At 49.5% G+C, this 27,077-nt stretch overlaps 1 protein-coding gene across 4 annotated transcripts in view; it reads left to right on the top strand.

The window, feature by feature from the left end:
* Positions 1 to 15,915: 15,915 nt before the first annotated feature.
* Positions 15,916 to 27,077, top strand: part of RNF144A (ring finger protein 144A) — a 45,420-nt gene continuing 34,258 nt past the window's right edge. For all 4 annotated transcript variants that reach the window (XM_029232032.1, XM_029232029.1, XM_029232028.1 and 1 more), the window contains exon 1: positions 15,916 to 16,400. In XM_029232032.1, the coding sequence (XP_029087865.1) occupies positions 16,230 to 16,400 (171 nt within the window). In that variant the 5' untranslated portion in view covers positions 15,916 to 16,229. The remainder of the gene's footprint in view (positions 16,401 to 27,077) is intronic.

Raw genomic sequence — 27,077 nt, 5'->3', positions numbered from 1 at the left:
GTTTTTTAAAATAATTTTGTTATTTATTTTGACTTACCTTGGCTTTGCAGAATTTTTTGAAATTGTATATATGAAGGAATATTGCCAGGAAGAAACATAATGTCTCCTCATTCTAATGAAGCAGTGATTTTACTTGTGTGGGTGTGTATCCTTTCTTTGTCTGTGGTGGCTAACACAGCATATGATTCTTATCCAAAATTATATTGTAAAGCCATTGGTTAAGACTGTAAAATATCATTCTGTGGCTCGTACTTTTCCATTCTTCTGTTTTTACTGGTTTGATATTTCTTTTTAAAACGTATATTTATGCTCTGAAAACTTTTTTAATATTACGGGAAATGCTATAATGAACATTTAATGCCCTTGATTTTTTTTTATTCTTTTTTTTAAAAAATAGATTTATTTATTTATTTTTGGCTGCGTTGGGCCTCCGTTGCTGTGCGTGGGCTTCCTCTAGTTGCGGCGAGCAGGGGCTACTCTTCATTGTGGTGTGCGGGCTTCCCATTGCGGTGGCTTCTCTTGTTGTGGAGCACGGGCTCTAGGCACACAGGCTTCAGTGGTTGTGGCATGTGGGCTCATTAGTTGTGCCTCACGGGCTCTAGAGCGCAGACTCAGTAGCTGTGGCACACGGGCTTAGTTGCTCCACGGCATGTGGGATCTTCCCGGACCAGGGATCGGACCCGTGTCCCCTCCATTGGCAGGCGGATTCGTAACCACTGCACCACCAGGGAAGTCCTGATTTTTTTATTCTTATGGATGAATTCCCAGAAACGGTGTTACTTGATCAAAGGAGTTGAACGTTTTTAAGGTCCTTGAAAAATATTGACTGTTGCCTCTCAGTAGTGGTCTATCATTATGTATTACCATTAGCCATGTGTGTTAAGTAGTGGCTCCATGACTATAGCCAGATTATTATAATTCAAAAAATGTGCAGTTGATCTTATAGGTGGAGGATCAGCCCTATCATCTTCCACGTGAGTAAATCAGGGTGCAGAGTGCTCAGGAGGTGGGTCAAGGTCACAGAGCTGGCTACGGCCAGTGTCCTGGCTCCCAGGAAGAGAGAGCTGGCACCTTTCCACGTGAATTCACACCAAAGCACAGGTGACTGGACGTGGTTCTTTGGACAATTTTCACATAAATTTAACTGGGCCAAAATGAGCAATTGTATTTCGCTGCAGAGAAAAGTCACACCAAATTGTTAATTTAGTAGTTATGGAGACATCCACTCAGTAAATATTTACTTCCCACATGTAGCCCATAATACCAGGTAGTGGATATGACATGGACATAAAATCCTTCCTGTTCCAGAAAAGCTTCTAGTAGAGCAGAGATCCGTCTCACCCAGTCACCCCGGCTTTCTCCCAGGCATGAGTTTGGAGCATCAGGTAGATTGTGCTGACCTATTTTCATGGGACACGTCCTCTGTGCCGGGGCCTTTGGATGCAAGTGTGAGAAAAGCCAATGAAAACCAGCCTCCTCGAGGAAAGGACGGCAGAGGATAAACGAGATAAGTAAGATAAGCCGCAGACAGTGATGGGCTCTGAGGAAGAGGAAGGTGGGTGCAGGTGGGGCTTGAGGGCTTTGCATTTCACCTGCACTGCTGGGGAGTGGTCAGAAGCTTTCAAGCAGGAGAGACCTGATGAAACAGTGTCCTGTCCTGCAGACACGTGAGGCTGCTGCGGAGCCCGGAGAAACAGCCCCTCGGCTCCCCTCCCTCATCGTCTCTGCGCAGGTGCGAGCGGACTTGGAGATGAGATCTGGGTGCCCGTGGGCGAGGGTGTGTGTGGTCTTCCATGGCCCTGGAGCACCTGAGCCTGCTCCTTTCTGGAATGTCAGGAAGCATGCAGACGGCCCTTGATGCATCAGAGGCCTGTAATAACCTGTGAAAGAGGAAAACGTTGGCTGGACATAGCGGGTCCTATTATTTTGGGTGCTGTAATTCTACACTGATGATTCTCAAGTGACCAAAGAGTTGTATGTCTTTGAGAGAACGTAGTCCCTTTAGACCCATTATCATGTCAACAACTTGGTCCTTCCCCGAAACAGACTTCTCCATGTCTGTTCTCCGTGAAGGAAGGCTCCACGCACAGGAACACCGTGTGCCGCTCCGAGGAGTAAAACTCAGGTTTCAACACTGGGCTGGAAATAAATGCGCTTTCTAGACTCGCTTTCTTATGGGTATTCCCAGCAGGAATGTTGCCCACCTTGGAAGCTGGCGTTTTCTTGAGAGTTATCTGAAGTTGGCATCTCTGTTTCCCTGCAGGAGAGGTTGCGTCAGTTTATTTGATTACATCCAGTTCCCTCGTGGGTGGGCTTTGAACAAAGCTGCATGTTCAGGAGACGGTGAAGTAGTTCTGCAGGCAGAGTGCTGACCCTGTTCGTCTGGGGCCTTCCTTCTGTCTTTGTGACTCTTCTCTAAATTGAAGCTCTGTGTCTGCACCTGTGGGGCATCATCGTCACCATGTCAGAACTAATTTTGAGTAAGTTTTGTGGTTTTGATATTTAATAGAGTCCGCAGTGTTGTCTAGCTAAAGGCTGGAGAGTGGGGACAGGCGGGGTATCGGGACTCCCTAATCTTGGCCACACCTCTGGACCCCTGGTCTTCAGTCCTGTCCAGGGACATACTGATGACCCAGCTTTCTTCACAAAGAGGTTAGGAAACCCAGTAGGGTGATAGATTGTTTCTCCTGATTATTAGAAAGTACAGACTCTGGCATTGGGCCTGGGGAAGACAGAGGAGCTTTTTGTGACATTATGATTCATCATCTCATCAAGGAAGTGGCGCGCTGGATTGATTTCGGTATCTTAGCCTAAATGGACTGTCCTTAACCATCATGGGGCCAAATGCCTCATTTCATAACTGAAGGACTCTCGGTGACGGAAAGGATATTTTTATGTGCAAAACATGACACTTTCAAAATTCTTAGGTTAAAACAGCAGTGGCGTTTTTTCTCAGAGGGTGGCCTCTTGTCATCTAAAGGTGGAACAGCCAGGTTAGCAATTGGCTTTTGTGTGCAGTGGACGAGAGGAGAGGGGCCGTGAGTGGAGTTTTTGTGAGTGAAGGGGCCTCTCCAAGCCCCAGGGAAGACTCTGCCACCCCGTCAGCAATCTGAGCAGTGGGTGCCTTGAGAGCGTTCGGTGGACCTGAGAGTAGTGGAAACGTTGGTGCGGGAAGAGAATGTGGCTTTGGAAAGTCAGGAAGGGGGTGAGAATTCTGGATTTGCCATCTGTTACCTTGAGACTTTGGCAAATGTTTTATTCTTCTTCAGCCTCTGCTGTTATCTGTTAAATGAAGATAACTGAGCTGATTTCCTTCTTTGAAGTGTTGATTATCGACTATACAATAGAAAGTGTTTTTGAATAGAAGTTCAGGAACGTTGCAGGCAATCACAAGGGCATTCTGAGGTGCTATTCAGCATTGTTTGGTCAGAAAATAGGTGTGTCCTCTTCACCCCAATGAAATAAGTAATGCCCACTGAGGCTGGTATTTTTTTTTTTCCACCTAGTTAACTAGGCAGTAAAGGAAAGAACTAAATACAGCCATATTTTTCTGAGTAGGTTTTTTTAAACTGTCGGATGGTAATACTGACTCTTCTCATGGAACTTACTTTCGAGGGGGAAGAAAACAATACATAAATAAAGAAGTGCATGTAGAAAAGGCCTGGGGTAACATAAAGAGGGGCAGGGGACCGGAGGTGATGGGATGCAGGGGGTTTTATGTAGGTGATCAGATGACTGAAAGAAGGTGAAAGATGGGATAGTCTGTAGGTCATGGGCTTTGGAAAACAAAGATTCGCGATATTATTGTCATAATCATCATACTGATGAAGTGACATGGGATTCTTTAGGCTTGTTCCAAGCTCTCGTTTTCTGAACACAGGGGTCCTTTAATAGTTATCAGGCCATTATTACAATGAGAAAATAGCTGAGCCCCCAAGGAATAGAGTGATGTGGATTCTGCCCAACTCGGGGCACAGCGGGTTATAATTTATTGGTGATTAAAAGTGAACTCTGAGTATACCCAAAGGTATAAATGAGAGTTTGGAGATAGCATAGGGAAGATACTTGTCATAGAAGTGTTACAGGGTCCAAGGCAGGGGACACCACTCCTGCTCTGCACATGGGATTTGCATGTCTCTCCCACGCCTGTGCTGGCAGGTGTCAGAGGTTACTGCTTCCAGATCTCAAGACATGGGGACTGAGTGTGGCTCACACCACGAGGTGATTGCACTTTTATGTGTCTGGTCCCTGTGTGAGCAGTCACCTCATGGTCTGCTCCAAATAGGAGAAGCGGGATTTAAAGCTTCCTGTTTGCTTTCCCACAAGAAGTCTCCTGGATGCTGAGGGTGTGCGCTGGACCTTCTGACTTGCGCCTGCTGTGGTCTTTCTAGGACAAATCCTTAGGAGCCCTTGGGTCTCAATGAACTAGAGCACAAAGGATGGGGCACTTAGAGCTGTCTTGTCCAGGCAGTGTCCAGCCTTTGGCTGTCATACATGTGGAAGCAGAGGAAAGGCCCAAACCTCTAGTTCTTTCACTTCCTTTCTTCGAACCTCAGGCTTTGGAGAGTTGCTCACGGTTACGGGTGTTTAAAGTGACATTTCCAGGATGCTGTTGTCAGGCCCTGGCCTTGGTCCTGACCTTGGGCCTGCTCTCCTGGAGGACCTCTTGTAGGGATTTCCTGTTTCTGAGCCTCAACCAGGAGTCCTAGTTGGCTCCACCCACAGAATCCAGGATGCCGACCTGTAAATCAGGAGCTGGCAGACTTTTCCGTGCAGGGCCAGAGAGTGAGTGTTGTAGGCTTTGCTCGCCCACATTTCTTTGCTTGTGTTTTTCTTTGCCTTATAATCTCTCAAAATGCAAAAAGACATTCTTAGCTTGAAGGTTGTACAAAGAAAAGGCCTGGCCCTGGTTCGCAGACTCTGCTCTTCACTTGGAGGGCTTCTGCCCCTTGCAGAGCCTGCCTTGCCTGCTGGTAACGTGTACCCACCGTGTCTGCTTCCTGGGAAAGCGGTTGAGCTGGGCTCAGAGGGGCTCGTTGAGATCCTGCAGCCGGCAGTAAATGATGGAGAAACCCTGGCACCTTCCTCCCACGCCCACCAGACTTGAGCAAGGGCAGCTCTGTCCTTCAGTCCTTCCACTTGCGAGGTCAAAGGTCTTGGGGCTGTCCTGGACCCTGTCTCTCTCATAGCCATACCTGGGCTGTCAGCTCATCCTAGCGGCTTTTCTTTCCAAGCAGGTCTAGAGTATGACCACTTGTCCTCGGCCTGTTTCTCATGGCATCACCCGGACACACCCCATCTCTCACCTGGACAGTTGCCGTTGTCTCCCGCCGGTCGCTTGGCCTCTGCCTTTGCCCCGCTGGTCTGTCGGGGACCCTGGACACCATTTCAGCACATCTCCCCCGCCCTGCTTGTTTTGCCCACTGCACACGCATTACTGGCTGACACACTGTCTGTCTTACCGATTTACCTTATTTATTTCCTGTCTCCCCAGTGGAGTGTTAGCTCCCAGAGGGCAGGGGTGCTTGTAGATTCTGTGCACTGTTAACGTTTCCGGTGACCAGAGCAGTGCCTGGAACAAAGCGCTCCGAGATACCTGTTTAATGAATGATCGAAGGAAGACTGCCTTCTGTTGTCCCAGGTGTGAATTCCCCTAGGGACACATTTTAGTTCATCCCAATGATATCGTGTACATTTGAAAACTAAGGGGTATATGTGTATGTATGTTTCTCGGGCATGCAGACCCTGAACGACCCCAGACCTCTGGCACGTGCTGTGGCCTGGCCTGCAGGGGCACCACCGGAACCTCAGGCTGGGCCACGTGTGCCTCTTGGTTATTTCAGGCCCCTCATTGAGTCCTACATGTCATCCTGCCAACTCTGTCTTCAGAGAATCTGGCAGATACCTGGCCTCCTCACTGAAAACATGAATCAGCTCTAACTACCCGAGTGGAGTTTATTGTATCCACTTACTCTGTTTTTAGCAATACCCCTTCCTCTCATCTGTCCTTGAGAAGCAAAGACAAAATCCAAATAAACCTGATAGAAGAAGTGTATATATCGGTACAATAAGAAATCTGCTGCATGTATTTGGACGCTCCAAATTTTACCTAATTTTCTGGCTAAAGTACATCAAGGAAGCCGAAACCATCTGCAGCTCAATATTGATAAAAGGGTGATTCTGCTCGACTCCCCCAAGGTTTCTTTGAACAGATTCCCTGTCATTGTATACCTTTTATTTGATCCCTTTTCTTTCATGCTGAGGTCTTCAGGTGCTTCAACCGGAGAAAGCAGGTACTTCAACCGGAGAAAAGGCTTTGGTTGTTGCCCGACGTGCTGTGTGGGTGAGACCTCTGGCCCTTGTCATCCCGTGTCTAGAACAGTGTTTGGATCATTACAGAAACCTAACGCCGGCTGGCTAACTGCCGATCGGGAGTACATGGAAGGATTGGGGTGTGTAACCGTAGGCGTTGGGATGGGAGGGGCTTGAGGTGGAATTGCGGTGAGCTCTTAGAAAGGGCGGGCAGGAGTGTTGAGATGATTTCGTGGACAGACAGGGCTCACAGCTGCAGGAGTACCTGAGCTCTGAGATGGGTCTGTGGTGGCAGGATCGATCCTTCGAGAGCATGTTTCATCCTCTAGCTCTCTCTCTCTCTGAGATGCATCGCCCCCCAACGCCCCCGCCGAAGCCCCCCTTTGCTGCTGCAGTCACAGCAGCAGTCACTCTTGCTGAGAGCTGGGTGACAGCTTCCCAGGTGGGTGGAAGGAGGGAGGGTTCAGGGGCCTGGAGGAATCCAGCGAGCCAGGCCCAAGCCAGCGCTCAGATGAGGCTGCTGATCCAGGAGGGTCCAGGACAGGTCCCGGGGCTCGTGTGGTCGGTGGGCAGCAATGCTGACATGAGAACCCCGGCTTCTGGAATCTTCACAGAGGCCCATGTCCATCCCACTGCGTGCTCCATACTCCATCACGTCTTGTTCTGTTAACCCAAGGGATGGACGAGCTCCACACCGAGGAGTTTCCCAGGCTCCTTGTCTCAGCAGCAAGACCTCTGTTTGGTGCCTGGAAGGACACAGCCACGTACCTGTCCTGCCCCCACCTGAGCTGGCCAGAGCGTGCTCCCATCCACCAGGACTGACTTAGAGGGGCGGGGGGACGCAAGGGACACGTGTGCCCCGCTGAGGGCCCTTTCTTCTGCAGAGCGTGATTAGGAATGTTTAGAGCAGGGAATGGGCGTGGCCCACGCTGTCCGTGCTCTATCCTACATGTGTGGACATGTTCTGTTGCTCTTTTCTCTGTGTCCTTATCTGAAAAATAAAAAGCGGAGATAATGATTCACTGCGTCACTGGCAAGGTTTGGCAGTAGTACCATCAGGGTAGTTCATGACCAGGTAGAAGGCGGTGGGACGGCGTGAGGTGGCCGTGCGACCTCTTAGCAAATCCCTAAACAGCTGGGAGCAAGGGAATCATCTCTAAAAGGACACACAACCCGATGATGATCCCCATCGGCCTTAAAACGCAATGCCTTTATGTCTGACTTTTAAAGTTGTTGCTCGCTGGTAGCCAAAGTGTGACGTTTGCGGTGGGAACAATAGTCCCTTTGTGTCTCCCTCTTCGTTTCATTCCTGGACCGAGGTCAGAGAGCCAGGCTGGGCTGGGCCGCCTGCGGGAAGCAGTCTGTGATGAGGAAGATACTGGGGCGTTGTGAGTGAGTGCTCTGCCGTGAATGTCACTTGTTTCGTAAGCCAAGCCTCCCACAGAGGGGCAGCTTCCAGAAGCAAGTGCACAGGTCTGCCCAGGCCGGGGAGGAAGCGTCTCAAGGCCGGCGCCCCGGCTGGCGCTGGAAATGTCTGTAAGGGCTTTTTCAGCCGGCTTTCTGTCGTGTCTGTGTGGGCCTCCCTCTTTTGCACCCCGGGCAGCCGGACGGGCTCCGGGCCCTGCTGCAGGAAGACTCACTGTGTTGGCCTCGCCCCAGCCCAGACGTTTTTTCTGGCAAGAGAAGCGCAGACCCAGAGCACCAGGGCAGGATGGAGGGAGGAGGTGGGCCTGCTCTGTGGAAGGAAGCGGCTCGTTTAAGTCAGCCTTCCCCTCAACCCCACTGTGTACTTCAGTGCCCAGGAATAGATGCTGCATCACAGTCAGGATGCGCCAGGTGAAGGAGCTCCTCTTCGCTCTCACCTGTGCAGGTGCATTTGAAAGGTGCAGAGCTCCCATTCGTGGATGGTTTTTTAAACCCACTTTTAGTACATTTCAAGATTTTGAATATGACAGATTTATCAAGCCATGAATCTGTAGGCAAGGCAGTCAGAGCCCCAGAGCCCAGTGGCGATGGGAAGCAGATCTCCTTCGCCCTCCAAACGACATCTAGAAGGGGGTTAAGTTGAAATATGTTGAACTTGAGATAACTACAAGCAGAGAAGCTCCCGGGGCAGATCCCACAGCATTAAAGGAATAGAGCATCGGGCCAGACCTCTGCCTTCCCTTCCCTGCTTGAGTGCAGGTATTTCCCAGCATTAAAAAAAAAAAAAAAAAAAAGACAAAACTAAAAATCCCATTTTACGGAAAAGGTGACTGAGGGACACCAGTGTCAGGTAACCGACTGAAGACCTCAAGGGGAAACAGGCTTACCTTCCTCAGACGCGGGGCCCGGCTGGGACACGGGTTTGTGGGACAGCCTGGCAAGGGGGTTGCCTTACTGGATGGGGCCTCAGGGATGGGGGGGGGCAGCCGAACGCAACAGGACCTGTTTGCCCGGGAACGGCTGACTGCCTTAGACATCCATGCTTTCAGCACAAAGAGCCTTCTGGGTCACTGTTAACAGAGGTGAGTTTATATGCTTGTAAAATGGTCCGAATCTTTGGGAGGCAGGAGGGAAGTAAACGGAAGGTCCCAGGTTAAGTGAAGGCAAGTTTCCTCATCCTGTCTATGGTAAGGGACCCTTGGGCCTCTGTGACGTGCGGAGTGGAAACCCTTACCTGTGCCTGACAGGTCTCTGGCTGTTTCTCCTGTGCAGAGCGCAGCTCGGACAGGCCAGAGTTCTCTCTGGTCCCTGGGCCCCTTGTTGATTGTCTCCTCTTTGCGCTTTTCCCTGCAAAGTCTGAATGTTGGGGAACCTGTGACAGCGAAATGACTGAAAAGTAGCTTTTTCTTCCCTTTTTAACCTTGATGGTGTGTGGTTGTGCTTGAGAGCGTGTTTTGTGCTTTGTCCAGTGGAGCCATACTGTACGGCCTTCTTGGAGTATCACTGTGTTCATTACCACCTGAAGACCCGCACGGGGTTTGATGGTTAAAAATAAGCACACGAATCTGCCCAATTATATTTAATCCCGTATTCCTCTGATTTTTAGTATCACACTTAATAGTACTGTTTGGAGTCAAATCTAAAAAAAATGATACAAATGAACTTTTTTACAAAACAGAAATCGGCTTACAGGCATAGAAAGCAAATTTATGTTTACCAAAGGGGAAAGGGAGTGGGGAGAGATAAATTAGGAGGTTGGAATTAATGGATACACACTGCTATATATAAAATAGACAATCAGCAAGGACCTACTGTATAGCACGGTTTACTATACTCAATATCTTGTAATAACCTCTAATGGAAAAGAATCTGAGAAAGAATATATATATATATATATATATATATATATATATATATAATTTAACTGAATCACTGTGCTGTACACCTGAAACTAACACAACATTGTAAATCAACTATACTTCAATAGAAAAAAAAGAATAAGTTAAAAAATAAAAATAATACTGCTTGGGGAAAACATGGTCTTAAAACAGATTAAAATCTTAGATTCTTAAAAGATTCCAGTTGACTCTGCATGTTAATAGGCTTATTCGGGTTTAAATGAAAATAACAAATTTTTTAAAATAAACTTTTTATTTTAGGGCAGTTTAGATGAACAGATTTGGTTTTAAATTTACCTTTAGGTTAACAGATTTGGACTTATATTTAGAAAGTTGATGCAGATTGTATAGGGAGGTACCATATAGAAGAGTTTGAGGTCTCCACCACTGCTGACATGCCATCCCCACCAGAGGCGTGGGTGTTACAGCAATGAACCTACAATGAGACATCCCTCCCACCCAGAGTCCATAGCTTGCTGTATTAGCCCAGGCTGCCATAACGAAACACCATAGACTGGGTGACTTAAAACACAGAAGTGTATTTTCTCACAGTTCTAGAGGCTACAAGTCCAAGATCGGGAAGCCAGCAGGGTTGGGTTCTCCTCAGATGCTGGTGAAAGCCCTCTTTGTGGCTTGCAGGTGTCTACCTTCTCCCTGAGTCCTCACCTGTAGGAGAAAGAGAGGGCGATGCTGAGATCTTCCTCTCTCATAAGGCCACAGCCTTACTGGATTAGAACCCCACCCTTATGACCCCACTGAACCTTAATTGCCTCGAAAGGCCATACAGTCATCACACTGAGGGTTAGGGCTTCAACATAGGAACTTTGTGAGGGACACGACTTTGCCCACACCATTGACATTGGGGCTCACACTTGGTGTGGGTTTTGGCAGATGTATGATGACGTGCATCCACCATTACAAATCATACTGATTAGTTTCACTGTCCTAAAATATCCTCTGTGCTCGGCCTGTTTATCCTTTTCTCCCTGACAGGCAATCTCTGATCTTTCTACAGTCTCCATAATTTTATCTTTTCCAGAATGTCATATAGTTTTAATCAGACGGTCTGTGGCCCTTCAGAGAGATTGGCTTCTTTTACTTAATAACATGCATTGAAGGTTCCTCCATGTTTCTCCATGGCTCGATAGCTTCATTTCCCATTAGCCCTGAAAAAATGTTCCATTGTCTGGATGTCACACAGGTCATTTATCCGTTCACCGCCTGAAGGACATCTTGGTTGAGGCCACGTTTTGGCAATCATGCATAAAGCTGCTGTAAATATCCACGCACAGGTGTTCATGTGAATATAAGCTTTCACGTTAGTTGCGTGAGTACCTGGGAGCAGCACCGTCTCCTCTGGAGGAGATGACATTCAGACACCTTCCTGAAGGTTCATGGAACCACATACACTTGGATAAGTCAACCTCCCTGCAGTCAATTTTCTACCCAGCAACCGTTCTCGTGTTTCTGCTGTGACTGGCAGCTCCAAATTGTGAAGCTGTAGCTTTCCACCCCGCCGCCAACGTGGAAGCACTCGGGTTAGGCCCAGGAAGCTCCGTGGCAGAACTGGAATTAGTTTGTCTACAGACCCAGAAGGCTCCCTTCTCATGCAATCCATAGGATATACAAAGGAGGTCTCGCAGGCTGGTTACGTGCCTTCTCTGTGTCTTGCTTTCCTCATTGTTGAAACTGGAATAATAACAACTACTAAAGCCTCAAAGTCACTGTGCGGATACATGAAATAATGTATAAAATTGGTTCACATAATGCCTGATGCACATATATGTGTATGTAATGGGCTGTCTGCCTGTGACCAGCACTGTCCAGCAGGGTAGAAAGCACTGCTTTTCAGTTTGGGGGACAAACTAACACACGTGGCAGATGTGGAAAGGCCACGCTTCCCCGGAGGGAGTCATGGAAAAGAATACAGGAGGCTAATATGCAGAGTCTAACCCCGTGCCTGGCAGACACAGGCTGCGCAGTGTTGCATTTTTGAGAGGTGATCATGTGTTGGGCTTAAGCCCCTGTGGGCTTCAGGGTGGGAGGGTCCTCGGGGGAGATGCTATCCTGTGGAATCATGTAGCCCAGTGGTTCTTAGACTTCACTGCAGATAGGAATTCCCCGAAAGGCTAGTGAAAACTCAGATGGCTGTGACTCCCCCTGCCCCCTCGGCTGGGGAAGAACCACCAACATGCCTCTGCCGGCTTTAGGGCAGTCCTGAGAGTAAAAGTTGGGTAGTGATTGGCTGACACCAATTTGATTTTCCCTTCCCCTACTTTGCCTTGAAGGGGTGACAGTGGGTGAATAGGGACCTGCAGAATCCACAGCCCCAGAGCCCAGGTGCGATGGTCCTGGCCAAGTAACCACATCGTACTTTTAAGACTATCTCCCTCAATGGGTTCTTTTCCCTTCTAGCTCTTTCTCATCCTTGTATACCTCTCATCACAATGCACCCTCTGCATAACCCAGTCGTGCTTAATAAGTAACTTGCCTTATAAACATTTTGAGTTGCTTAGGTTGAATAATGCTTGTAATTGACCAGATGTTCTTAAAATAGTTTGTTGTTTCATTCTACTTGACATTCACATTAGGAAAACAAACACTTTTTTTTCTCTTATTGTGCATTGTGATTTTCTTTGCAAATTCCTGTTTCAAGTTTGCAGCTGTTCAATGCTTGCAAAATCATATTCGGCCCATCCTGTGTGTCGGGAAGGTCGTGATGGGCTTAGACAATGTATCCTTTTTTTTTTTTTTTTTTTGGTAAAATATGTCCAGTTGTTGTTTCCATTGAATCATGATTGTGAGCTCACCTTAGAGAGTGTCTACTCTGTAGGAAAGAATACTGACAAGATGCCAGGAGACCGTGTCTGACATGCTTCAAGGCTGAATCATGGGGCTGGGAGGTGAGAGGCTACGGCTAACCTGTGCCCAGGGCAGTGGAGGCCACACTGTCTCAGGTCAAGTGGAAATCATGGTCCAGGAAGAAAGGAAGTGAGAGATCAAGCCTTGCAAGTTGAACTGAGGGTCATTATAAACAAGAAAGGAGCCAAGCTCAGAAGCTGGGGGAGACAGAATTGTCTGGGGAGGAACCAGCCAGGATGGGACCAGTGGTCCAGGGTGAAAGGCAGTGAGTGGGGTCAGGGCCGTGGGCTTCAAGGACTATGTCAAAGGGTTAAGTCCCTGATTTCTGCCATTTGAGGTGATGTCCAGCCTTGGAGCAACCTGCACAGCACATGATAAAGCAGGAGGCTGCTGAGGTTTTGGTGTTTGCTTCTTCCAAAGATGACGGCCATCAGCGTGAACTTCCTAAGACTAAGTGCGTCTTACCATCTCTCAGTTTTTCTCCTCCCCTTGGTTCATATGGGTTAATGTCCAAGCTCTTGAACCCGACAGAGCCTAATGACCTTTACTTACCAGGAATTTTAAACGTATTCTTTCTCACTCACTCTTCACAAGTGTACCTGGGAGGTGATGGTGTGTAAGTTTTACAGAGAGAAAAACACTAAAGTTCCTTGAGGTTGAGTAATTTCTCCAAAATCACATGACCAAGTGGCAGGACAGGAATTTGGACCCAGGTCTGCTGGGTGACATGTCATCTGCTGCTCAGTGCCCTACAGAATCTGGACCCCAGACCTTTTGGACAGTGTCCACTGCAGCCTTTCCCCAGCTCTCCAGGACAGAGAAGCCAATTAAGCAACCTCTGTCCTCTTGGGGACATTTCCAGTCTTAGGCAGTTTTCTCAATGCTTCCAGTAAAGCTTTGTGATCCCTGATAGGGCTTAGCTAACAGTCTTAATCAAAACACAGTTGACAGTCTGTACTGTGAGCTTTAAGAGATATTAAGGATTAACACAGGAAAAGGTGCGGAGAAACATACAGAAAAAAGTCTTGGCACCTGAGCCCAGGATCCAGGCAACACTGGACATTTAAAATAACCATAATAAGCATAAATTCAAGATGCAGGGAGATGTTCCAAATGAAAATGAGCACAGGGACATGAGGAGCCTTGATTCTGGCACACTCTGCACCCTCAGATCGCTGAGTGACCCCCAAATCACCTAAGTGTTCTGGTGCCGTTGGATTAAGGTCAAATGATCATGTTTGTTTAAATTAGCCGGAAGGCTCCAACCCACCCCCAAATTACTTGAATTTGTGTCAGAGTTCTTTTCTAACAATGGAAAGTGCACTTACTCTAGACTAAGTCGCCCACAGATACTAACTGTCCCGGGAGGAGGCTGCTGTCCATTCCCTGCCCCGACCTCGGATTTCCCGCCCTCACTCCCAATGCCGATTCCCGCCGGAATTCAGTAACGCCCCTCACTTGCTTGAGCTCTTATAGGTCAGGGTCTCCCCCGCTGCTCTGCCACCCTGACATCACTCATGCGCCTGGGTCGTGTGTCACTGTGTCTTACCTCCTCTGTGCGTTCCCAAGACCATCGCAGAGTCTCTTCCCCAGCTCACACGTGCCTTCCCCGCCCCCAGCGCCCTGCGTAGAACCCACAGTGGTTCGTCCTAAGTAAATATTTGCTTAGTGATACCCGGTGAGCTGTGACTGTCAAAACACGAGAAGTGGATATAATTTTTTTCTAAAAAAAAGTATCCTGACAGCTCCCTGACCCCAGAAATAACTTGCACACCCAGCCCCTGGTTGGTATCAGCAGAGGCCTTCTCACAGGTGGATAAACTGTGGCCAAATGAGGCATCCCAGGGGAAGGGACGAGGGTTTACTGAGCATTGCCATGTGTGTCAGGTCCTTCATATGATCTCTGCTAATCCTGCACCAGCCCTGGGAGGTGGAGGTTGTGGCCCCATCACACACATGAGCAGACTGAGACTGACAGTGGTCAAGTAAGCCAGCACCCCACCAGATAGGGGTGTTCTGTTTGCCCTGGAGGAGCAGAGTTCCTTCTGCCCCTATGGTGCTGCCTCCACACCCTGTTGCCTGGTGAAAGATGCTGGGATTCTTCTCTCTCTTATTTTGATATCCACCCCCTTTTCACCTGTATGAAATGTAACCTCCCCTTAAAACTCAAGCCTTATCTCCCCTGCGAAGTTCTATTCAGAAGATTCTAGCCCAGGCTGATTTCCAGTTTTCCCGAGTGCCTTGAGCACTGATTTCACACATAATCCTACACTCTGCCTTGTGTTATCAATTAGCTTTTTATTTGGCAAAGGATGTTCCTGAGTTGAATCCGAAGACCCTAAGGTGGGGAACTCTGTCTCACACGTCTTTGAGACTTTCCAGGATCCGAGAGCCGTTTTGTGTACGTTCTGGGCGTTGGTTGGTGTTGCTTTGTCTTGTTTTCTTTCCCTTCATGTGTGTACCTTTGTCGTTATGCGTACAGTCTTCTGCTGTACATGTGGAGTTGAACGAGACAAACCCTCTTTTCATGGCCTCACAAACTCGGGGGGAATGTAGGTGTGTCTTGCTATCCAAATCTTTTCATGCCTCAGTTTAGAGAGTGAGGTTAGGGGTTCAGTAGGGAAGGATACCAAATTCTCTAAATCAATTTAGGTCCTGAGATTTGGATAGCAGATAGAGTTTGGATAGCCGTGGATTTTATCTGAAATTTTAACTGAATCTTTCTCAGTTCTGAGTTTGGGGGGCAAGGGGGTGCTGGTAGAATAAAGCACATACTTACCCACCACAGGTGCAAAATAAGTGTTGTAAGGCTTAAATCAAGTCGCAGGGGGTATGCTAGGAGCAAGGAGCCATTTCCCTGGGTGCAAGAATTCAGTCAATCAACAGGAAATTATTGAGGCCACCGTGGGTCAGAGCCGAGCTAAGAGCTGGACACTCACACCTTCTCTGTTTCCCTCGAGCAGTAAGCAGTGGAAATCGGTGTGTAACATAGCAATAGGAAGATGCCTGTTATCAGGGGAACACAGACCAGGGGTGGATGTGCACAGAGAATGTTGGGGAGGGTGGGGAAGTGAGGATTGTTCCATGGATGATTGTGAGGTGTCTGTCACATACCGGGCACTGTTGGATGCGCTTGACCCACATAAATGAACAAATCTGCCAAAGGGCCTTGCCTCCCTGAAACTTACATTTTAGACAGTCTTCCAGGACTTCGGAGGCAGTGGTGCTTGAGCTGCTTCTGGAAGGTCAGGTGACACCTGGGCGGTGAGGACAGAAACCAGTGTGGAAGGACCATTCTACTGGGAGGGCACAGAGAGGCCAGAACTCCACCGGCTGGTTTCCCTGGGATATCCCTACAGCAGAGACTGGAGAACACTTTGATCTGATCAGTAACTATTTTAACAAAAGCGTCCTTTGCCGGGTTGCTAAGGTTCTGCCCTCCTGAGCTGGGTGCTTCGTTTAGTGGACAGTGTCTTCCTTAGTACCCATCGGAGGGGTGGAGGGAAGGATGACGACGGGTAGATCACTCGCCGTTTTGAATATTACCATCAATACGGGAAGGGAATCACCCACAGACTCAGATCGGGGACCTCTGGCTAAAACTTCTCAGAGGCCCCAGACGAGGACTCTAAAACCCCGGGCCCCTCAGTGTTCGCTTGGCCACCCCCCAGAGCCCCAGTTTCAGCCAGGAGTGACCCCTGCCTCGGTTCTGGTGGAGGCCACAAGTGTCTGATGGCCTGTGCTTCTCTCGTTTCAGACTGCTCTACCATGACCACAGCACGGTGCCGGCCCACCTGGGACCTGGCCCTGGACCCGCTGGTGTCCTGCAAGCTGTGTCTCGGGGAGTACCCAGTGGAGAAGATGACGACCATTGCCCAGTGCCAATGCATCTTCTGTACCCTGGTGGGTCTTGCAGAAAACGCCAGTTTAAAAGAATTTCAGGATGAGCCTTTTTCACTTTTGTTTTTGGAGATACCATGCAGCCCTTTGCCCTCACTTTTACCCAGTTATTGGAGGGATTCTCCTCCAAATCAGTCAGGCTCCCCAAGCAGGTTCGATTGCAGGCGCTCGTGGTGCAAAAGTAATCAGTTAAACAGACTCTTAGGAGCTGGGAACGCAGTTGAGAAACCCTGAGCGTGGCGTGTGCGCTCCTTTCTGGAAAGGCAAAGCTTCACCACAGCCCCCTTTAAATTTAATTGCACAGTGACATGCCTGAGATTGCAGGGGTGCTGGCCTGGTGAGTGTGTGCGGTAGAATAGCCAGCTCTCCGTGCCAGCCGTCACCGCTTTAGTGCTAAGCTGGAGAGGCTGCATCCTGAAATCACATTTGAATTTCCTGAAGATGCAGCCAGCGTCACCGTGGGCCAAGTGGCCTGCTCTTAATGCCTGTAGGGGCTTCTGTGCCCATCAGGCCTCTCTCAGACCCAGCATTTTACCTATCAGAAGAGAAAAATGAGGGTGTAGGGTTTGTTTTCAGTTTGTCTCATTTAATTTTGCTTGGTTTTTCTTCCCATTCAAGAAATACAAAAAAAAAAAAAAAAAAAAAGAAAAGTCCGGAAAAAACAATTTTCCTTTAAGCTGTGAAAAACTAAAAAAGTTTCTGAATTTGACTACTGTTATAAATGGACTATAGGGACGGCCTTCCCATGTATGGTTCAGATGTCTGGATTGGGTTCTGTCCCCGACAGCCTCCTCCTGATTTTCGGAGACTTCTTTCTCCCTGCCCCTGTTTTACAGACCTTATTCTGTTTGTCTCCGTCTTACAGACCTTGTCTGTTTGGGACGTGTGTGCATTCAGTAGCGTCATCAGCGTTTTACAGATGAGACGGAGCTTTCAGTCGTTTAAGTCTGGGTCCTGACTTCCCTTTATGTTAGACACTGGCTTCCTGAGGGCACAGCTCTGCCCCCAAATGCCTGGTTTGCAGCGGGGCCCATGATAGATAATCGGGAGAGGCAGCTGCGTTGAACCGCACAGAGTCAGCCTCAGCCGTGCGCTTAGCAGCCGAGAAATGTGCCTCATTAAAGCCCCAGGAAAGTAACTTCGACCTGGACCACCGGAAGCTGCCTTGGGCTTTTTCTAAGCTGGGGAAGGTTGGGAGGGAGAGAGCCCCGGGGGGAGGTGGGTGGAAAGACAGACGTGCAGCCAATGAACACAGAGAATTGGACTCGTTTTCATTTCTGGAGGATGAGATGGTCCAGCGTGGGGGTGGATTAAAGAGTTCTCTTTATGCAAGAATTGCCTCGCTCTTGCCTGAAGGGGAGTTTTCCGCAATCTCAACCAATTGGCTTGATTCCCCTCTGCAGATGTGCCTGTAGGCGAGCTTGCTGCCACTCGTGTCCCCTGCCTGCGTCGTGTGGGGAGGGCCTCATGGGCCCACGACTTCTCTTCTTCCACTGTGAGGTCGCCCATTCACCCTGGCATGGTTTTACCCAGCCTTTCATTTGTTGTCATTGTTGTTTTAGTTTTCTATTTCTAGAGCATAGTAGTGAAAATAAATAGGCAAGTCTAATTCAGATCAAACATTTAATTTAAGTCATTGACTGTGAATAGAGGAAAATAACATTGTTTTCTCAAAGAGGGGTTTGCTGGGAGCACTGAGAAACAGGTGACAGCTGTGATTGTTTTCTCACAGCCATTTATTAAAAATTAAGATGTTGAGGCAGGCTTACTTGTGTCCGCAGCTCCCTGCACCGTGAAGCACAGGAAACACCTGCGTGTCGCAGACTGGGGGAAGGCGCCCATGTCCCCTAGGGCTTCCGTCACGTGCTGTCCCCTCTGTGCAGGCCTCAGGGCCCCCCAGCCAGCAGAACTGCCACTGTCTTCTTCCTGGGGACAGACCTGGGAAGGTAGGAAAGAGTGAAGAGAGAAAACTGTGCAAAGCTGAAAGGGGGCACTCTTCAAATAAAACACTACTAGAGAATTATGGGCTTTAGGTCTGAGGTAGATTGACCTCAAGGAGGAAGGGGCTCGAGGGGAAAGCCTAGTGATTGGGGTCAGGCGTCAGGGCACTGAAACGCAGGCTGTTTCTGACCTCAGCTTCCCTTGTGTGCCTCATCTGTATAATGGAGCTGAACGGAGTTTACCCTAAGGCTCAGGAAGGACGTGTGAAGGAGTTGCCACGTGGAGGCTCAGATCCTCTCCATCTCGCTTCTGAACTGGGACTTAGAACCGCAGGGATTCAAGGGAGCTCTGGGCAGCTTTCCCCAAGCGTGTGTCCTGAGGAACACTTGTCCTCAAAGATGCACTCATACAATCTGTGTGTTTCAGTGGATTTACTAAACACAGCATGCCGTGTCCCTCTCTGTACCCTTACCCCTGGGACGCTCTGGGTGCCCAAGAGCACAGAGAAAGCCCCGAGGAACCCACACGAGGGACAGCTGTTGATTTAACCTGCATCTCCCCAGATTCCTCGAGCACCAGAAGTGTGTGCCTACCACGTACTAACGTGGCGTGACCATGACACATGTTCCGGGGAATTTCCCTTGTTTATAGGGTGCCTGGTGGCTTTAGGGTGAGTTCAAAGGTCATGGAGAGCCTGTGCATGGGGCCGGTGGGGCGTGACACAGGTAGGAGAGGGATGCACTGGTCCAAGGGTCTCAGTGGCTGGAGGGACCCTCCCAGCCCCGTGCACGTTCCAGGTATGATGCTAAGCTCCAGGGGTTTGGAGATGTGACGCCCACCAGGTAGCTCAAATGGTCAAGTTTTGGCTGAGTGTGAAAATGAAACTTAAAGAGATAAACGTAAACTTGAACATTTGTGTGCAAAAATGTGAAATCTTCAAGTATGACCAACAGTTTCTGTGCAAGAGTACTGGGAGGAGAGAAAGGGTTGTTGACGTTTATGTCAAAATATGTCCTTAAAATAAGATCCTGCACTGAGAGCCAATCCCATTTCCATTTCGTCAACCTATGTTTCTGGTGGCCTGGGAGATGCCCCGTGGACCAGAAGCTAAAATGTATGACATTTTAAGCTAAAATGAAGCCCATCAAGGCCATTGTGGTCTCCCCGATACTTGCAGCATCCTATAACATGGAACGTTTATGGTGTTTCACTGCTGACAAAGCAGGGTCAGTGTGACAGCTCGCAGCACTGGAGGGGATCTACTTGTTCCAAAGGTTGGGGGGACTTGAGGCTCAAAGACGTGGGGTGCTGTGGTTCCCCCCTCAAAATAACACGCCCCAGGGATCAGGAAGGTGGAAATGTCTGTTTTCCGAGACCCAGAACTTCTGACTCTTTCCCTTAGTTATGTTTTCTCATCCAGAAATCCATCACGTGAGGAGATGGACCTTGACTTGCACACCTTAACATCCCCATCAGCTTTGCACAAAGTGGGTGCTTGGTCACTTCCATTCTTCAGTCCTTGTCAAGCGCCAGCCTGTGACAGGTGCCCTGGGTACCTGGGGGAGATGAAAGCTTCCAGTCTCTGCTCTCCTGATCCCATGTGTAGGTGAGAGAGAGGTCTGGGTTGCTGTCATTGGGATGGAAAGACTTGTAATCGCAGTATAAACAGAGGTATGTGACCACACAGAGAAGGGAGCTCACCCGGCAGGCTTCAGGGGGTCATTTGAAGAAAGCGTGATGGATACAGCCCCATCAGGAAGGGCAGGCAAAGGACGGGGTGTTGTGAGGGGTTCCCACAGTGACATAACTGGCAGGGACTAGAAGGGCATCAGGCCAGAAAGATGTGAATGTGCAGCTGTGCTTGGATGGTGATGTGCAGAGAGCAGGGCAGCTTGGGTCATCCGCCTCCCGCATGAGGCCAGAGATGTGCAAGGAGCAGAAAGCTTTGGGCCTAGAAAATGCACGAATCTTCCAGTGAGACCAGCTTCTCGGCAGGGCATTGTTTGCATAGACAGCCACGGTTTGGACACTGCAGGAAGGGCGCTTGGCTGTAATTCACAAGTGTTGACTAGTCCTAGGGTCCGCCCCACCGTTAACAATGGGGGGCCCTGGGCGAGTCCCTTTCCCCGTCTTCTCTGGTGCCCTTGTCCAGGGAAGGAAAGTGGGACTCTTTAGTCTCTGAGCTCTCAGACTGCACGGACATTGTCACTTGCCAGTCCCACTGGCACTGCCTTTGTGTAGGCATTAAGAGCTTCCGGTGGCATGAGGATCCTGCCCGTGACCCAGGAAGCCTGCAGAGCTGGGGCTCCCAGTGATGGTAACAAAATGGTAGCAGCTGCAGACGGCACGTCCTCACCCCACGCTGTCCACAGGTAGAGCGAGGGCATCTCTCTCAGTGACTTGTGGGTAAAGAAGACACGTGTGTTCCCAGGGAACCCTCTGGCCTCATTGGCTGTGTGACCGTCATTGATCCTGTTCTTGGGGCCGGCGAGCTGGGGCACTGCTCACAGGCTCCGCAGGCGTGGTTTTCATTTTTACGTCTGGATTTAGGGTCCCTCTAAAACTTCCCCTTGTGGGTGAAAGAACAGCCTCTCTGATTGCCGGTGGTCTACCCCGTGCCTTGCGACATGGCCGCACTTCCCATAAGACCCAGCCAAGTGGGCAGGATTCTCCATCTCCTAAAAGGGACACCACAGCTCAGAAAGACGGGACCAGCTGCTCTAGAATGTTCACTGGGTGTGCCTTGACTCTGGTGCATTTGCTTTTTGCATTAAAACCTGATGCCTGTGCATTAACCATACAGAAGAAAGTGCTGACTCCTGGTATCGGCTTTGCTGACAAACATAACAAAGAACTGAAGGGCTGCTGGGAGGCATTTGCAGGCCATGTCCTGGGTCACAGGCACTGGGCTTCCTTCTCATGCCCCCAGATCTCAGTACCTTCCTACCCAGGAAGGACACTTGGGTCCCTCTTTCTCTCTCCCCGTTTTGTGCACTTGATTCTGAATCTCAAAGCCGACCTCCCTGTTCTCTTGCAGGAGGCCCATCCACATCCTGCTGCAGTCAGGGTCCTGGAACCCTGCCCCATTGATGGCAAGACACCCAAATGGGCATTCTCGGTCTCCCCAGCCCCTTCTTATTCATGAGATAAAAGACAAACAAAAGTCTCGGTTTCTCCATTCGATGGAATAATCTTCAGTCGTTTGGAAAATCTAGACAGCTGAACCTAACGAGACTGGGTGAACAGAGTACCCCTCTGTTAGAATTAGCCCTCAGGTACCACCTATTCTGAGCAGTTGCCCATGTACTCCCATTGTCACACCCTCAGACCCTCAAACTCGTCATATCCTTGCATCCCCTTCTCTCACGTGCCTTCTTAAATTCACATGCACACAACACACAGATCCCACACAACTGCGCACGAAACACACTCATTCTACTTTCAGGAAGAGTTCAGCCCAAGGTTTATCTGTTGCTTCTGCATTGCCGGCCTCCTGGACTTTTGGTGCAGAGTAAATGAATATCTGTTGAGTGGATGAAACAGAGGACCCCTTTGTGTCCCTGCCTCTGATTTCCATATGTTAACCCTGCCCACCACAGCCGGCTCTGTCTGGCCTTCCCTGGGAGCTCTTGGTGATGAAGGTGTGGTTTGGTGAAATGCTCATACTTGCTTCTCCGCGGCTTAGGAGAAGAGAGACCTTGTCCTACACACACGGCGTCTCCTGCAGCTCGTTTAGAAGCCCGAGGGTGAGGAGAGCGCCCTCCCTGCGGAGGAGAGAATGGTGTCTTCTCCCCAGAAAGGCCCAAGGACAGCCAGGGAGCAGAGCACCGAGGTTACCTGGAGCAGGGTTGACCGTGGGGCTGCACCTGGTCTTCAGCAAAGCCGAGGGGTCGGAGCTCAGGGGAGCCTTAGTCCAGGAGACAGCAGATCCTGTGGTTTGTCAAGAGCAGAGGACAAAGAGAACACATAGATGAGAGTTGGGTTTTGTTTTCTGGGGGTTTTCTTTTGGTAGAAAGTACGTCTGAATTTTGTTTTCCTCTAAAATTTTTACAAAAGCAACCTTCATACTCTGGACTCCCCTGCTTTGGGTAAAGTCACATTCCTGCAGTCTGGAGCGGTGTCGCTGCCAGAACATTCACCACGGGGCCGGCTGGGTGGCCCGCTCAGGTTTCCAGCCCCTGGTGGCATGGCCGGGGGGCGGGGGGGGGGGGGATGCACGAAGCATCCTTGTCATGCCTGCTGTGACAGGCGGTGGCTCCCGCCTCCCTGAGGACAGCTCTGTGAGGAAGGGCTTGCCCTCCCCGCCTGCGGAGATGCCTGGGATGCCACGTCGTCCAGCTGCTCTTTGGCAGTGACCTGAGGTCCGCGCCGCCCTGGGTCTCCCCCCCTCTCTGCACGGCTGCCGAGTGTCCGTGTCCATGCGGGTGTCGGCTTGTCGTGTGTGTGAGCGCTCAGCTCCCCGGTTGTTGGCATCTGCCTTTCCCTGTGGCGTTGTTAATCCCTTGCATTCTACCAGCACTCACAGGCACAGGGACTGGAGAGATAAACAGTTCTTGCTTTCAAAGAGCCTGCCTTCTAATGGAGAAGGAATGTAAGCAGACCCTCAGTGATGGAGGCTGAGGGGATGCCGGGCAGGACACGTGGTGCGTGTGCGGGCACCATGCCGGAGCACTGCGGACCCTGGGGCACCGACTGTAGAGGCACCCTTTTCTGTCCGCCAGGCTTGTCTCATTCCACACTGTGGAGGACGGGGGCTCAGAGAGGCACAGCTCCGGCTCCAGTCACACATCTGGCAGGCGGGTTCGCTGGCATCCCAACCCAGGGCGGGGATTCCAGGGTCCTTGCTGTTTGAACACTGTTCGTGGGGGTCCCGCCACAGTTGTTTGGACCTGCCTGCATGGACTGTTTGTAAACAGCGGATCTTGGTAAGCAGAAGCTACTCAAGCACCTTTGAGCACAGTTTCTGGAGGCTTCTTTCAGCTGTCGGCATCATCAATAGCCAGCAGGCCTCCAGGGGAGGAAACAGGTGAAATTCAGGCTTGCTGCAGACTTTACATCAGGCAGAGGTGTCTGTGTGGCCCCCTTCTCCTTGGCAGAAAAATTCTGGCACAGCGGAGGTACCTTAGCAGATCAGCAGTGCTGCCTCTGCCTTTGGACCGGGTTTCAAAGACTTGGACGACAGAGTGGAAAACGAAAGGCCTGGAACATTCTGCGGCTCTCAACAGCCCCCCTCCCTCCTCCTGCCCTTTGTGTGGTAGACGCTCCTTTGCTGGGACGTCTTGTCCCTCTGGCCAGCTCTCCATCTCTGGGATGCCACCCGCGCCCCTGAGGTGGGACCCCACTGGAGCCCCAGCACAGCGCGTCTTAAGGATCTGCACCCGCATCTTTTCCCACAGGGGCCTTGGGGTCTTGATGTCATGGAATGTCCTGGCATCCAAGCATCAGGGACACATAAAGACACAGTCTAGTTTGACTCAGACTTTGCCACTTTAAAATGCATACAATGCTTTGTACTGAAAGAAGAAAAAAAACCTCATGAGGTAACAGAAAATAAGTAATAAATGACTGCTTATGAAAGAATTCCTTTTTTTTTTTTTTTTTTTTTTTCGGTACGCGGGCCTCTCACTGTTGTGGCCTCTCCCGCTGCGGAGCACAGGCTCCGGACGCGCAGGCTCAGCGGCCATGGCTCACGGGCCCAGCTGCTCCACGGCATGTGGGATCTTCCCGGACCGGGGCATGAACCCGTGTCCCCTGCATCGGCAGGCGGACTCTCAACCACTGCGCCACCAGGGAAGCCCTGAAAGAATTCTTGATTGGGGAGGAAGAAGACACGAGTTTAATAAAACAAAACCCTCACCTCTTTGGAGTCAGGCACACGTGGGTTTGAGCTCGAGCTCCTACACTTACAGACTCCACCTCTGGGCTCGTTTTCAACCTCCCTGAGCTTTGTTCTCTCCTCCATAAAATGGGAGTGATTAACACCTCCTAAGAGCCTCACGTTTGTTTAGTTGGCTAACACAGGTAGTGATTAACACAGGGTCCTGAGGCATTTGGTTACAGAGAGCTATAACTAATATGATAGTGGGAAATATCAGTACATCAGTGTCTGCCTTTGTCATGTATATTTTGACTGAGGTTTCTCTGGCATTTTTTTGTGCTCATTTCAAGACATCTTTTTGCTATTAGATTGAAAAACATAGCTTGTGAGTCATGGTCTGCTTTATATCTGGAAGAAGCCCGGGCTTGTTTTCGATGGATGCTTGGTCAGACACTTGGATCCTCATCTCTTTTTATATAGTAAACAAATGGATGCTTCCAGAGCACAGTCATTTTGCAAATTGCACAGCGGCCTGCTAATGGCATAGGACGGACGCTCCTGGGTAGTGCTCCGCAGACGTGACGCACTGCTTGTTGATACGTGCAGTCTCTTCAACAGCGTCATTCAGACTCGGAGACGCCCCCCGGGTGTGTGCTTCACACCAGCTTTCAATGTTGCATTTTGTAAACCTGCTCTCATCGTGTACTTCTCTGTACAGTATTGTGAGAGTTTTCAGCATTTTATCAGCTTACGGCATTCCAGTGTCCTCCAGAGACTCAATTTAGACAAACTTAATTGTAAAAAGTAAAATAATGATCTTGTTGCTAAGGTTTTGACTTTCTTTTCACCTATGACTGTAAGACATCTATCACCCAAATAGACACACCGCAGGTAACAGCGGTCCCTCTTACTTATCTGGTCTGTGTGTTGGGAATTGTGCCGGGTGCTTTTACATAGTTTCTTTCTTACCGTTGCAAAAGCCCAGCAAGATGGGCATCTGTATTCTGTAGTCAAGGGGGCTGTGGCCCAAACTCTTCACATAACCGGTCCGCGGCTCTGCCTGGAAGGACAGGGATTCCAGGTGTCTCTGTAGCTCTGAAGCCTGCGGTGTTTCTCTTCCTCAGCCTCTGCCCCCAGCCCCACACAGGACATTCGCTTTCCAGTCACCTCCCACTGTGAACAGACCTTGCTGTAGGGGTTCAGCACGCCACCAAACCCTGGTGCCGTCTTCCTGAAGAGGTGCAGGCCTGATGGAGGCTCGGCGTGACCCCCTCCCTCCTCCTCTGCCCCTCCCTCGTTCTGGGAAGCTCCTTTGTTGGTTTTGATGAGTTTACCTCTGAAACCTCTGCCATCTTAGGCCTCAGAGGCAGTGCCAGGACTCGGCTCATCCTTACTCGGTTCTCTGGAGCTCTCTTCATCATCACTGCATTGGTGAAACATAGATGATCTGGGGAAAACCTGAGTTCAGGTCCCGCGTGGTCACAGGGAGCTTGGATAGGACAGAGGCATACAGGGCCCTTGGGTCGTAGGCACCCAGGCTGCAATTGACACGTGGAGTCTTAGCGTTCTGTTCAGTGCTCTTGAGAGAGGCTGTAGGAGATGGGTGTTTTCGAGGATTACCTTGATTTCTATTTTTTAAAGAAACTGCCATCTTTAGAGTCTTTAGTGAATGAAATATTCTGGTTTGCTAAAATGGTGAGAATTACCCATTTAGATCAACTGTCATTTATATATTGAGCATACACTCTTGTCCATGTAGTCTTCTAGACTCTTTCTCTTTTTGTTTTTTAACATAAATGTATTTACTTATTTACTTATTTATTTATTTATTTTGGCTGTGTTGGGTCTTCGTTGCTGCGCACGGGCTTTCTCTAGTTGCGGCAAGCGGGGGTTACTCTTCATTGCGGTGCGTGGGCTTCTCATTGCGGTGGCTTCTCTTTGTTGCAGAGCACGGGCTCTAGGCACGTGGGCTCAGTAGTTGTGGCGCGTGGGCTCAGTAGTTGTGGCTCACGGGCTCTAGAGCGCAGGCTCAGCAGTTGTGGTGCACGGGCTTAGTTGCTCCGCGGCATGTGGGATCTTCCCAGACCAGGGATGGAACCCATGTCCCCTGCATTGACAGGCGGACTCCTAACCACTGAGCCACCAGGGAAGTCCTCGACGTCTTTCCCTTGCACAATATTTTTTCGACTCCACCATGATGTAGGCTGAACCACCCTAAAATGCAGATCCAGAAAATGAGGCTGGTAGAGAGGCAGACTTGTTCAAAGCACAGAACCAGTGGAAAGTGCAGCTGGATCTGATTTTAGGCCCATCCGTTCCTAGTAACCATGCATTCTTATAATGAAATGGATTAGACATTTTGCGGGGGCGAGGAAGAGGCTTAGGAAACAGCTTATGTGCTTTACTTTTTTTTTTTTTGAATTTTTGAATTTTATTTTATTTATTTTTTTATACAGCAGGTTCTTATTAGTCATCAATTTTATACACATCAGTGTATACATGTCAATCCCAATCGCCCAATTCATCCCATCACCACACCCCCTGCCGCTTCCCCCCTTGGTGTCCATGCATTTGTTCTCTACATCTGTGTCTCGATTTCTGCCCTGCAAACAGGTTCATCTGTACCTTTTTCCTAGGTTCCCCAAATATGCGTGAATATATGATATTTGTTTTTCTCTTTCTGACGTACTTTACTCTGTATGACAGTCTCTAGATCCATCCACGTCTCTACAAATGACCCAATTTTGTTCCTTTTTATGGCTGAGTAATATTCCATTGTATATATGTACCACATCTTCTTTATCCATTCGTCTGTCGATGGGCATTTAGGTTGCTTCCATGTCCTGGCTATTGTAAATAGTGCTGCAATGAACATTGGGGTGCGTGTGTCTTTTTTTTTTTTTTTTTTTTTTTTTTTTTGT

This window comes from Monodon monoceros, unplaced genomic scaffold, assembly GCF_005190385.1.
Source record: "Monodon monoceros isolate NGI ecotype Baffin Bay Population unplaced genomic scaffold, NGI_Narwhal_1 Super_Scaffold_19, whole genome shotgun sequence".
In the NCBI taxonomy this organism is placed as follows: Eukaryota; Metazoa; Chordata; class Mammalia; order Artiodactyla; family Monodontidae; genus Monodon; species Monodon monoceros.
Note: the sequence above shows the minus strand (reverse complement) of the source record. Positions and strands in the feature narration are given on the sequence as shown.